The sequence below is a fragment of the Panulirus ornatus genome, chromosome 18, assembly GCF_036320965.1.
Source record: "Panulirus ornatus isolate Po-2019 chromosome 18, ASM3632096v1, whole genome shotgun sequence".
Taxonomy (NCBI): domain Eukaryota; kingdom Metazoa; phylum Arthropoda; class Malacostraca; order Decapoda; family Palinuridae; genus Panulirus; species Panulirus ornatus.
This window is the reverse complement of record NC_092241.1, coordinates 27,349,014-27,363,034: the sequence shown is the minus strand read 5'-3', so window position 1 is coordinate 27,363,034 and position 14,021 is coordinate 27,349,014. Positions and strand designations below refer to the sequence as shown.

Below are 14,021 nucleotides of genomic sequence, written 5' to 3'. Positions count from 1 at the left end.
CAGAAACTGTAATCTCCATATGGAAAGTAAGTGTTTCGTGTGTGTGTGAGTATGAAATTGTCTCAATGAAGATGAGCATGTAAGGAAGGGAATCTTTTTGATCCAACTATGTTCAAAGATTGGTCGTAGGTGTTTTGTAAACAGCATGACCATTAAAAGTAAGGTAGATCATCTTGCCATCCACGGCATGGTAGTGTACTCACACTGGTATAAAGAGGATCACTGTTGCACTGAGTTCTCTGGCGTTTGAGGTCTTCTTCTTGGTGACCGGTCGTGTTCCGCTGGTCATCTGAAAGCAGAAGAAACTGTGCTGTGACCAGGCAGCAGACCCAAAAAATAAGCTTAGTATGATGTTAAGAGAGAGTAGCAAGTATAAACACGAATGATTTTCACAAAATAATGCTGGCGTTCTGAGTGAGCACTGGACTAGAAACTAGCAATAGTGTGAGGGATGGACAGCGGGTATGAAGGATATTGAGTGCACTACGACTGAGCAGCAGATTTTAATGAAATTGACGGCTTTTCGAGTTTACATATATCAAGGATGGTAAAGATGCTAGGATTGGAAAGTAGACTTAAGTAGACTTAAATACGAATGCCGAGACTGTAGATGGACAATAGACCTAACAGACAGTTTTAGTGCTATGACTGAGCTGCAGGAAAAGAGGATGCTAATGGTGATGAGAGTAAACAGCAGATCTAGAGGCTGCTGATGATGTGACAATTGAGAAGCAGCATCAAAAGATAGACATCATATCTAGAGGACAGTGACAAGGGTCCAAATAAAGGGTTCAAGAAGCTAGTACTCACCCAAATCTTCCCTCTTCCTTTTATTGATATTTCCATTAGGATCTGTGAGGGGAGGAAGGCCGAGGATGCCGTTGATGGAGTAGGACCCGGGGCGCTGGAGGACGGTCTCGTGGGGCGCGGGAGGGACGTGGGTGATGACGGAGGTGGCCTGCGACACTGGTGAGGGCGTCCCCGGCAGCCCATGCCTGACCTTCTCCGCTGCCTTGTTGCGCACTATTCTGTGGGCAGGTGAGGGCGGTGGTGGTGAGGAGGACACGTCTGGGTAGTGGTGGTGAGCTCCGGAGGCATGTAAGGCCGATGGTGGCGAGAGAGGCATGCCAGGGCGGTGTTGGTGAAGTGGCACGGCAAAGATAGTGTTGGTGAAGAGGCACGTTAGGGCAAGAGTAGTTAGGGAGGGCACTTCGAGGCAGTAGTGATGGTGGCACGATGGTGATAGTACTCAGGGAGAAGTAAGTGGGGGAAGGAAAGGTAGTAATGGCCAGAGGTTGTCAAGGGAAGCACAGCAAGGAGATGGTGGGGAGGGTGTGGGGTTAGGCAAGGTCATCTGGTGGCGGTCAACAACTTAGAACGAGTACCAAGGTAGTTGTGGGATGGAGTAGATGGAGAGGACAAGCTAAGGCAGGTCATTGGTGAAAGCGCCGGACATGACAAAGTGGTGCTGATTAAGGTGGTGGGCAAGGTTTATATGTTAAAGTGGGTAGGGGGTTGGGTCTGTGTTTAGAAGGGTTATGATTAACAACTTGATACCTTAATTGAGATGAATGACTATGATTAAATCAGTTTAATAAAATATTACAAAACAAAATATACTGAAATTTTTTTTGTGTAAAACATTCTGTACATTTTGTAAACAAAAATATAACAATATCCTCATGTACTCCAATGGGGTGGCTATCAGATCATGTATCTTTAATAGATATCATACTTATAGAAGAAAATAAAGTACGTACATTACTATCTTACATTTGAAAACGTCAAAGAACACGGACGTGGCCCATGTCCATATTGATTCTTCCAAGATTCTTTGTAATCCACATGCCCAATGTTGTTTCCCTTTACACAGTCAGATATCTAACTTTAATCTCTACCATCATTGCCGCTCCAAGGGTAGCGTTTGTGAGTATTGGCATAAAAAACTCACATTGTTTGCGCTGTGGATCTTGAGTGTCTTAACACATACGCCACCTGTTTCAAGATTTCTCTACCCTCTAAACCTTTGCTGATAAGTTTCATATTTCTCTTACTCCAGATTCATTCTATGTACAACTCTTCGAATATTTTCCTTACTGCCACAAAGCATTGCTCTCGCCACATCTACACGCTGGAAATCCTAATGTGGGGGAGTAAAGGAGAAGGTAGACCAGTGAAGGTGGGGAGTGTCGTCGGTACAGTGGTGCAAGAGAGTGTGGGTGATGCAAGACTAGTTGTTGAGAATGGGCGTCGATGCTGCACGAAAATAAGGGACGAAAAAAAATATATATGATGGGGTAGAGCGATGACAGGCGAAGACAGTGATGGTTAAACAAACAAGAGATGGCGAATGAGAGTGTTAGTGGCACAACCATTACTGTGGTAGTGTACCTGCTGGGGTTCTCTCCAGAAACTTCTACCGCATTTTGTCGCTAGAGATCATTTGTAAGAGGAAGTCATGACCTAGGCTAGAACCTTCGACTTCTTACTCTGTGGAGAATCTTTTGGAGGTGGATAATTTCAAGGTATGGAAAACATCAGGTTGTTTCTAAACGCCGCCTATAAATTCAGTCAGATTATTTGCGACGGTTAACAACACACTGTTGTAGCTGGGTCTGGTAAGTGATGGTTGGTGTCTCAGAAACAATTGGTTGGAGAAACACCGATGTAATGTGTTCTCACTTCCAGCTCGCCATTCCCACTGGAGTCAAGGCACGTTCTTTGCTCAAGATTTGACTGACAGTTCATATATAAACAATGTATCATTTCACTGGTTTGTAAATGACAGAGGTAAACACAGAGAAGAGCCAGCATTTTTTTTAAGGACGTGCAGAGTGCAATGATCAAATACTACATCGTGTCAGTTATTTCAAATAGATACAACTACATGCTGGTGTCTCCACAACTTACCATCAGGTGATGTTTGAAAATCTTGCAGACTAACGTAAGTGCAAATTACTGGTTGATATCATGTGCACAAAGAATCGTGCACAGGACTTATACTACTGGTCGGTGTAGACAGTGTTTCCAAGTGTTTCCGCGTACAAGAAGATACACATAGACGCGGCCTTCATAAAGTAACGTGTATGGAGGTGCAAGCTGATTGCGAAACTAAAAGCAATTCTGATGCTACGAGTGCAATGGTGGGTGTAGAAGTCACAACAGGCAGGCAGGCAGGCTGGTCAGGGCCGGGTAAGTGCAGGTCTCCAGTTTACTACCAACGTTACCTGTTGATGGAGGACACGGAGGGTACGTTCTCCTGGGTACAAACATTCTCCACAAGCAGCCTGTCCCGGATCTCCCAGGCGAACATGGTCGGGTTCTCCCGTTTGTACCTGGCAATAGTGTCCACCACCAGGGGAGTCGCTACTTTGGGTTTGGAGCCGCCGATGACACCGGCTTTGTAGCTGCCGGTCTCGTAATATCTAGAAAAGATCGATGGGTTTCACGTTAGTCACTATTAGCCGTCACCCACCTGTTGATACTGGAGACAGATGGAACGCCCTCCTGGTCACACACTCCATCTGCCAGAAGCCGCTCCCGGATCTCCCAGGCAAACATAGTGGGGTTCTGTTTCTTGTAGTTGGCGATGGCTTCCACCACTGTAGGTGTGGCCACCTTGGGCTTAGACCCGCCGATTACACCGGGTCTGATGGATCCCGTCTCATAGTACCTGCAAGAAGGAAGGTTGTGTGTGTGTGTGTGTGTGTGTGTGTGTGTGGGTGGGTCAGATGAGCTACAGCAACCCATGTTGGTCACCATCTCGATCCTTCTCACCTCCCTACATTCCACAGGTTATGAGTGTTTGCTATTACAGTGGTTAACATAGACTGATGGTAGGAAGGCATTGCTGAATGGATTAGGACCTTAGACTTAGGAGTACACATGCACAAACACACTATATATATATATATATATATATATATATATATATATATATATATATATATATATATATATATATATATATATATATATATATATATATATATATTTCTTTTTTTCTTTTAAACTATTCGCCATTTCCCGCGTTAGCGAGGTAGCGTTAAGAACAGAGGACTGGGCCTTTTTTGGAATATCCTCATCTGGCCCCACTCTGTTCCTTCTTTTGGAAAATTAAAAAAAAACAAAAAACGAGAGGGGAGGATTTCCAGCCCCCCGCTCCCTCCCCTTTTAGTCGCCTTCTACGACACGCAGGGAATACGTGGGAAGTATTCTTAATCCCCTATATAATATGCAGCAATTGCTGCATAATCAAACGCATAATGATTCCGAAAATCTGTATACTACCAAAATACTCATAGGCAACTGTAAGACAAAGGAAAAGTAAAGAAAATTGGAAATATTCTTAACGTTAAGGATCAGAGGACACACCCAGAACCAGTGCCATTGTACCGGGCCAACTGAAGCAAGCGAAGATCACCCAAAGCCAGCTAGTGAGGAGATTATTATCCTTTTTCTTCATGATTTCTCTTTACTCTGATGTTCGCTACAAAACCATTATGAAGCTGTTTGTCGATCCCGATAACATGAATTGATTGTATCATTTTAGTTGCCATGATCTCATTGAGTTGCATGGGAGAAGAAGCCCAGGTAATGGGGAAAGTGGGAAGGGAGGACAGAGGAAAGAATTATGTGCATCGTATAGAGCTGTGAAGGATAGAAATCATTTTGCATGATAATCTTGTGCTCATAAATGATTTGCTTTGACTTTACTGTGAGAAGAAAGTTAACAAGTAGGATTAATCTAATTTCCGAAAGATAGAGGGATGGTTTAGCGCAATAGAGGAATAAGTATTATAAATGTTTTACGTTCAGAAAGAGGGAAGGAGAATTATGCTAAGCAACTTTTAAATATCTGACTCCCAATATTTCTAGTGAAATCTTTTTCACTGTCAAGTTTTCATGTAGAAATCAAACTTTAAGTTATTCGTGAAGTTACAAAATCATCACAAAGCAAGTCATGCACACTCACGTACACAACAGCAGTACTGCCAGTCAACAAGAATATTCATATATCAAAAAGTATTAATCATATTACTTAGATCGCTAATGTACCGTCTCAAATCCTCAAAGCTCGTCATCCGGCAGAAGCATAATAGATCGTGGATCTATTACACTGCTGCAGCTTCTCTATTAGAAGATCAGTGGAAAGAAGGATGGCAATGCGACGTGCTTTTACGGCAACAGATGGTAAAAGTAAACGAAGCCGCTATTTGAGACATAGTGGCAAAACGGAAGGGAAGTGAGGCACAGAAGCACAAAGTGGCCGGAGATACATAAGCGGTAGGGGAAGGCAACTAAAGTAGATATCCAAAACGTGATCTGTTGTGGCCGGCATTTCACCAATTACTGATACACCGGAGCTAAGGATAACTAAGAATAATGAAGACATTATTCATCGACAGTGAAACTATAAACTGCACTGTTTGCAGAATGTCTCCCACCGCACTATCACTCAGGATCATGTTCATTGCGGAAAGCGATACCGCCGAACTCATATTCACTCCACCCAAGATAAACATTTAGGTTCACTCTCTTCAGGCCAGTGGTGTTCGCTAGAGAGTGAGGACCATATGGGGCATCACAGAATTTCGTTCGGGCTGCAAAGACTTTGGAGAAAAATTATACAAGTATTGTGAAATATTAATCGATTATGTCTCCTTTCCATAAATGTATCCAGATTTGTCACCAGAATTGCAGTGAGTCTCTACACATTACATGCCGTAGTTCCATGATCAGAATAATTCTTCCCTATACTAACGATTAAAATCTCTCTTATCTGATAACTAATTATAATTTTCTTCCTTCTCTTTCCGACCGCAGGAGAGATAAGAAGGGGGAGGGGGGACATCGTCGTGAATATCGCTACGGTCCTGGCCAAGAAATCTTCATCCTCCTTCATGTCCATCTTATCTTCAGGAAATCAGTTAACCACAATATTGAATACAGTACGACACGTGTATATATAGAAATATATATATATATATATATATATATATATATATATATATATATATATATATATATATATATATATATATATATATATATATATATATACATTTCTGCGTGTCGTAGAAGGCGACTAAAAGGGAAGGGAGCGGGGGGCTGGAAATCCTCCCCTCTTGTTTTTTTTTTTGTTTTTCCAAAGAAGGAACAGAGAAGGGGGCCAGATGAGGATATTCCCTCAAAGGCCCAGTCCTCTGTTCTTAACGCTACCTCGCTAACGCGAGAAATGGCGAATAGTATGAAAGAAAAAGAAATATATACATATGTATTAGAACATTACCTTCATCGTTTCCTTGAAGACAGCATTTTACCGAACCTAACTGTACAAAGCGGAGGTATATGAATACAAACATAGTGCATAGTGCGTTGTACAGTTAGGTTCGGTAAAATGCTATCTGCTGGCTATGTGCGCCTGTTGGGAAATGACCGGTGTAGACCCCGTTACTCACCAACGTGAAACGACGGGTATTCGAGTACATAGTATTCGAATAGTTATTTCCTATTAGCCAGGCCCATAGTCTAGCGGTTAGCATTGCTACCTCTTTCACAGGGGTCCTGGGTTCGATCCTGGCTGTTGGAGGTTTGTATGTTCTATGAAGGTGCGCGTTTCTATGCACTATGTTCGTATTCATATACCTCCGCGTTGTACAGTTAGGTTCGGTAAAATGCTATCTGCTGGCTATGTGCGCCTGTTGGGAAATGACCGGTGTAGACCCCGTTGCTCACCAACGTGAAACGAAGGGTATTCGAGTACATGGTATTTGAATAGTTATTTCCTATTAGCCAGGCCCATAGCCTAGCGGTTAGCATTCCCGCCTCTTGCACAAGGGTCCCGGGTTCGCTCCTGGCTGTTGGAGGTTTTTATGTTCTTTGAAGGTGCCCGTTTCTATGCACTATGTTCGTATACACACATAAGGTTATGGAACGAGACAACTTGAATATGTAACTCTCCAATTACTTCACAAATACTAATTGCAGTATTATTAATTGCACACACAAACGAGGCCCTATGAGTGTAATTCATCCTCCCCGTGCATTAGATATAGTTAACTCAAATGGGTGATTACATGCGGAAGAGTCGGGGACTCAACGAGTGAAAAACTCCCTCCCTATACAAATTTGTAATTAGACACAGTAACCATGGATAAGATATAAGGAAAAGCGAACAACATGTGACTCCCGACCATTCCAGGAACCAGATCATTATTCAGCCAGAGGACTCATCCCCGGAACTAATCCAGTACCCGAGGGTCAATGTAAAATCCAATTAGAAAATGAACTGGAATCGTAGATATTTACCCCTCATCTTCCACTAATTCAACGTGGAGAAGTCGAGGAGAGGATCTCATTCACATTCTTGCCCACAATGGGGAACAAGAAGGATTAATACAAAGATGACCCCAACTGTTAAGTTAGTCAGTGCCAATGAAATTAAAAGTTGAAATAGACCGCTTATTTGAGGAAGGGAGAAATTGGAATGGCGACAAGAAAGTGAACAAGATGCAAGTAAAGTAGCCAGTACTGATACCTTCGCCAAAGCTCTGGCAGATCTTTATTTAATCTCATCCCATCAGCAACTGAAGAAGACATTTCAACATCTCTCTAGATCTTTGTGTCATTGGTACCACCAACAATACTATTACTACTTCTACAACTACTACTACTATTACTGTTATTAATACGATTATTAGTATTACTACAGCTACAAACATTACCTACCTGGAGAGGATCTTGGAGACGCAGCCGTGGGAGACGCGGAGCTGGCGGGAGATGTCGCAGGGGCGGACGCCGTTGTGAGCCAGCTCCACGATCCTCTGACGAACCATGTCCGGGAGCGGCCGCCCGTTCACGAACACTCCGCCCAGCTGGTTCACCCCGCCATGACCTGCGGCAGAAGGCAGTATGGTTATGGTATGGTTTGTATAAGGATAATACGGTATGCTAGACATATCATATATTTAAAAGGCCATGTTGAGCGAAGTAGGTGTTAAGCTGTGTAGGGTATATATTTTTCACGCTGAGTTCCAATGGTGAGTGAATGGGGATGATAGGTAGAGGGAAAATTATGGTATTATCAATCCCGTCGGAGTTTGTGCTGCAGTTATTAATACTAAGAGAGCGAGGGTTACAATGCATTTTCTTTAAGTAAAGTTTATTGTACCTCTTAAATTGTTTCAGGATGTAAATTGAATCATGTACATTGATATAAAATGAAGAATCCTAAAATGTTTCATTCTATAATCCTTCCTTGTTTCCAACAGCGGAGTAAGAAAGTCTAGAGATTTCAGAGCGAAGCGAGACTTTAACGATCGGGCACGTACATGGCGAGGCTCCGGTGAGGTAAAAACGAAGATAAGAAAATGTCAAAGTCAGAGCGTCCATAAACAGGGTATCAATCTGATATCTATCGAAGGGCAAAACTGGACTCTGTCCAACAGTGTATTGAGGCATCTCTGTAAAAATGGCTGCGAGCTCGGGGTAACATATGTTCATGTAACCATTCAGCCACAGGATTTCATTAACTTTTAGCATTACGACCGAATTTCCTGCCGATGGAGATGTTAACTTGAATAGGTAATCTCATGAAGCGCTGCGGATTGAAGGAACAGTTTTCCATACAGTGAGGTAGACCACGAGAGTCGAGGGCTGCTATGCTTCGCAGTCATTTACAGCGCAGGTCTAGCCGTGGATGGGCGATCCGATACAACTTACAAACAGTACAGCGAAACGAAGACGATCGAGCAATATCATGGTGGTGATTGAATCTGATTTATGCAATTAAGCCTCAAAATCTCTACACACAAACTTACATATGTATTTTCTTAACTTATTCACCAAGAACTAAAGAATAATCCAAGTTTCATGTAATCCAAGGTATCAGCGCGACCTTTTTCAAGAGTCATTTGGTGATGTCTTCAAAGGGAAAATCATTTGGTGATGTCTTCAAAGGGAAAATCATTTCGTGATGTCTTCAAAGGGAAAGTCATTTCGTGATATCTTTCAAAGATACTATCCATTGCTATCCTCCTCTCTTTTATCTCTTCCTTTTTTTGAGTTTTGCGGGCTATCATTACAGCCATATGATTCTCTACACGCACACATTCGACCCAAAGACTTGTAACACGACAGAAGAAGCTAAGATAGATAAACTCATATGATAACCATGTTATTGTTGAAGTCACGGAATAAAGGCATCGAACAGAGGTTTCCCATTAGCGCGCAAAATGTCGGACTTCTCCAGTCATGTATATTCGGGCATGAAAACTTTTCAACAGTTTGCTGATTGATTTGGACTGGTATCGTGGAAGCTATGATGATATAATGTTGCATAAGAGGAGGCACCGTGGCTGACCATCGTACAGTAAAACACAATCGGACGTATTGCTGTTGTGTAGACAGAAATTTACTGTGATGTGAAGGCAATGTTGTACATAATTTCCAGCAACTGAAAATGATAGCCAAAAACAACGATCACGCCTGAAATAACTGCCGTTCATGCAAACCATCGTCAGTCATACGAATGGCATCAGATAAAGCCTATGACCAACCTGGGCGTCCTACATCCCTCTCTGCCATATGCGCCGTCCCTCTCTCAGACCAGCACCAAATTAGTCTCCATCTATAACAGGTGAGCCTCCCCCACATACGCCACACAGAGGCACACACTACTGTGCGCAAGCGCGATATAATACCGCAGTATTCCCTCAGTATCGCAGGGAGATACATTATCTTAACGCCTGCCTAAGTTAGTTAGCCCGTACAATGATCTTCGAGGGCCGGAGGAGCTCGCTGCCTTGCTTGCTCCTTCTATTTAATTCCCCATTACCACTGATGCTGTGAAAGACCAACTGCTCGATTTAGTCTTGGATCCCAGTTATCCATTTCCATTAATGGCCTGACACAAGCTGCTGCGTTTACTTCTTTTCCTTACTTCCCCATTACCACCAGTGGCCTGAAACCACCTGTCTTGTGTACTCCTGACTCTTCAGCTTATCACTCATGGTCTGAGACTCTAGTTCACAGACCCTGCCACTTGCCCTCCCCATCCTCACCTTAGGGCGTAAAGAAGCTGGATTATGCATGCCCACCCTTGCCTTTCTTGGGATCACAAAGACACTGACTAATGAGCACATTAGATCACATGTTCTACACAGTTTCACACCCGTCAGAAAATATGTTAAGGCTCATCTGTTTGTACAGGATCAGACGAGTGGATTTAAAGTCACAAAAGGAATGGTGGGATCAGATATAGGGCCGCTAGTGGATGCTGATATTTGTGTTGAGTATCTGGAGGACAATCTGGTTCTCTACAAGACCTGGTGAAATAATAGGGCTGTAACGTAGGGCTGCGCTGCTAATGACGTGTATGAATTGAGACAGGAAGACTCCAAAAACGAACGTTGAGGCAAGTACCATTTCCAATAGCCTTTGCCTGTAGCTCACGGTTTATCTAGGAGGAAGGTCCTCCTGTTCGTGGAATAAGAAAACCCAGTGCCTGAAGTTTATTGTACTTCAAGAGAAGTACAATAAGGACAAAAATGCAGTGCATCTGATAGTAAATATAATAGAGGAAGATGGAGCATAAAAGAAAAAAAAGACGTACGGATGATAAAAGAAGAAACGTAGGAAAAAGAAATGAAATCAAAGCGACATTACGGAAAACTGAAGAATGTAAATTGTTATATGGTAAAACATATGGATCATAATCACAATTAGTAAAGGGAAACATTGCAACATAAAACTAAGATGGGATAAAGAGGCAGTTCTTGCATTTGTGAGAGAAAAAAAACAAACTATAATGGAAGTAGAAAGTTACAAGAGAAGTGTATTTAAGGAAAGAAGCCTAAGCTAAAGTAGATAAAACCATATGATAATTATGTTCTAGGAGACAAGGGTAAGGACAAGGACAAGGAGAGAACCCAAAAGGTAGAAGGTGGTGGAGGGAAGAGGGACACTAACACGATGGTCTTGCTGGTTCCTGCTCCTGTGATAAATCCCTGGTGGATGCCACATAAGGCTAGCTATTTTGCTCCGGGAACTGCACTAACACATGCATACCAGGTCTGTGTTCTCATTAGAACATGTCTGCGAAGTGTGATGATAGATCCATAAGATTTTGTTCGCAGAATAACCTAAACTTGCTACGATATGTATTTTGCGCTCGTTTTCGCTGCATTTAAAGTGATATTTGTTAGGGTATTGTAAAAAGAAAATGCTGTCGATTACACCGTGCTATTTGTATATAATTGATGACATCTTTTTCGGTATGATAAGTTCCTCTTTGTTGAGTGTGCGTAGCCTCATTAGAGGTGTTCGAGCCTGTGAATAGCAAGAATGTGTCGCCTTTATGAAGCTTACTGCGAGTCAGGCGACACATGGTGTGTATAGAAATGTTCAGCAAGGAATGTGTCCCGTCCATGATTTGTATACCGGCGTCAGTACGATGTGTATTCATCTCTTTTATCATATCTGTGACTGTCATGCAGATACGATATGATGCATTCAATCTTTGCTCGATTTCACTAAGCTTACGTAGTGATGATATCTAATCAGAAGAGTGGGAGAGGACAATCTTTTTTTTATGATAGGGTAAAGTCACCATCTGACTTTGAATACAATGTCGGATCACATGTACGTAGTGATCATCCTGTGGCTGCGATATACTATTCTGATAACACCTCTTTGAAGCCGACGATCAATCTTTATCATAAATTCTAAATCGTGTGAGTAACAGTAATTGTGGATGTTGTCCATGCCTCTCTGTATCACCGTAAGGGGAACTGTTGAGGACAAATTGACCGCCACACGAAAATAAACCCTTCGTTGATACCTTACAAAGAAGTGAAATTATCCACAAGTGGCTCTGTTTACACTATGGAATGGTCTAGAAGCGGCTCTGTTTACACTATGGGTTAAGTCAACTCTACGATCATGAATTATGAGTCTAGTATGGAAGGTCTAAGTAAGAAGATGATGGACAGAATGCAGTATGAATCATATACCCCAATCCCTGGGGTCTGGATTCAAGAGAGGAAGAAAATTGAGATATAGAAAATGAATCATTGGAGCTGCGCAGACGCCAAAGATAAAGGTACATTGTTGGATTTCCTGGCTATCAGTAGCTAAATTCATTTCGATATCATATATACATCAAAATGCAGAGCTTAGAAACTAGTTTGGAAAGCATAGTAATTTACCGAGATGCAGTAAGCCGGAGTGAAGACCCCACAAGTACTGAGTTGTGAGGTAGACGGGTAGCAGGTCCATACGGGCGGCAAGAAGCGGGTACGCGCAGCCTGTAGTGAGATGAGCGGACCGAAGCGAACTGGCCACGCCGGAGAGATGTAGTGCGGGGCAGGGCTAGGCGGGCTCAAGAGACACGGACCAGGGAAGAGGCAATTGAGTTGAGTGGGCTCCAGATGGTTTGACACAAGGAGGCGATGGCCCAGCTGGGCAAGCAGGAGGGAGATAAGGCGGGGATGATTCTCGCCCTAGAGATCTTCACAGATTATGATTGAAATGGTTTTGTACAGCTTAGTCGATGATAACTTGGCGCCGTACTTTCGTTTTCAGTGATTTCAGTAATGGAGATGATCCAGATCTATTTACTTTACAGACCTTTGTAAATACCTCTATACTCACAAGGCTGACAGGTTCTTAGTTGTTAAAATGATACTATCAGCTGATGACAGGTACAACCGATCTCTCTTATCAACCTTGATTCGACTTAGTAGGTGACGAGAACTAACGTTCTTTAGATTCTCTCTTAACTTGCTTTGAATCACTGTAAAAAGACTGCGTTGTAAACACGCTAATTCTCTGGGACAGCTGCAAAGACAGCCACTGTGTCCTCCTTTAGAACTCTTTGCAAGTCTATCAAATCCCAGTCATGTGATCAGTTCAGATGCTTCAGTCGATGATATCTGATTGTGTAAGTTCTGGTGGTCAGTAGGGAGGATTATCTATGGATGAACTTGTCTCACTACAAGCGGATGTTTGTATCAGTCACATTCGAAAGGTATTATAAAAACAAGCGACTGAGTGGGAGAAAAGGAAGGCTTAGCAGTCCTCACAGACCTAGTTGTTTGACGTACGAGAAGGAACCTATGTTTATCATTATGATTTTCGTATAGATCACTTGCACAAAAGCGAACCTCAGACTGCACTGGGCGAGGAGGTCCTTTTAATATCCTTAGAATGAAAACTTCCTCCAACACATTCACTCCCTTGATGTCAGAATGGGAACCGTATTAGATACTTTTTATACATCAGATGGTATTCGATGGTTGGGATGGAAGGTGTACCCAGAATTCTAATCGTTTCGAAACGCTGGACGCTCGAGTTTCTCACTGTTTCTTTAGCAGTTCTGACGGTAGATCTGTCTTGGACACTGTGGACCACCGTAACGTTTATAGTTTTGTCGTTTTCTGTTTTGTTCTAAATCACAAGTATATATCAGTTTTATAGCTGTATTTCGAGATGACACGGGGCTCAACGAGTCACAGAGGTTAGCGGGCAGGACGAGAGCCAACCCGCGACTGAGGACTGCTGTAATGAGCGAACAAGTATATCGCTGGAAGAACCCAATTAACGTTAATACCAATCAGCGACGGACCACCCTCCTAGCACCCACATCGCGACGAGGGGGCCGCTGGCGTGTCTCCGGGAGGGTTGGTGGACGGAGGGACGGTCCTAGGGATGGAGGTGGGACAGGAGGACTGTGGGACTGGCTCTCCCTAGCCTAGCAAGAGGTTGATAAAATTCTAGCGGCGAACGAGTGGTTCCCCCCCTCCTCCTCCTCCCCGAAGGGAGGACTCTACTTTAGACAAACTGGAAAACAAAGCTCGAAAAATTGCAGATACAATTACTGCTGGAGTTTTACAAGAGCTGGGTCTGTGACAGTGAGGAATACAAATGACTCTGAGGGAGGGAGGGAGCATGGGGAGAGGGTGGTGGAGTGAGCTAAAGGAGTATATTTATTATGACGATGCATCTGACTCTCGTAAATA

The 14,021-nt window shown here is 43.0% G+C and overlaps 1 protein-coding gene across 2 annotated transcripts in view; it reads right to left on the bottom strand.

Moving 5' to 3' along the window:
• The window catches only part of LOC139755013 (paired box protein Pax-2a-like), an 81,885-nt gene that overhangs the window by 1,501 nt on the left and 66,363 nt on the right, over positions 1-14,021 (bottom strand). The window contains exons 3-6 of one of the 2 annotated variants that reach the window (XM_071672925.1): positions 7,732-7,897; positions 3,476-3,673; positions 811-1,028; positions 204-289 (exon numbers count right to left, since the gene is read on the bottom strand). In XM_071672925.1, coding sequence (XP_071529026.1) covers positions 204-289; positions 811-1,028; positions 3,476-3,673; positions 7,732-7,897 — 668 coding nt within the window. Of the gene's footprint in view, positions 1-203; positions 290-810; positions 1,029-3,227; positions 3,426-3,475; positions 3,674-7,731; positions 7,898-14,021 lie in introns of both variants that reach the window. The other variant, XM_071672924.1, reaches the window with a different exon arrangement.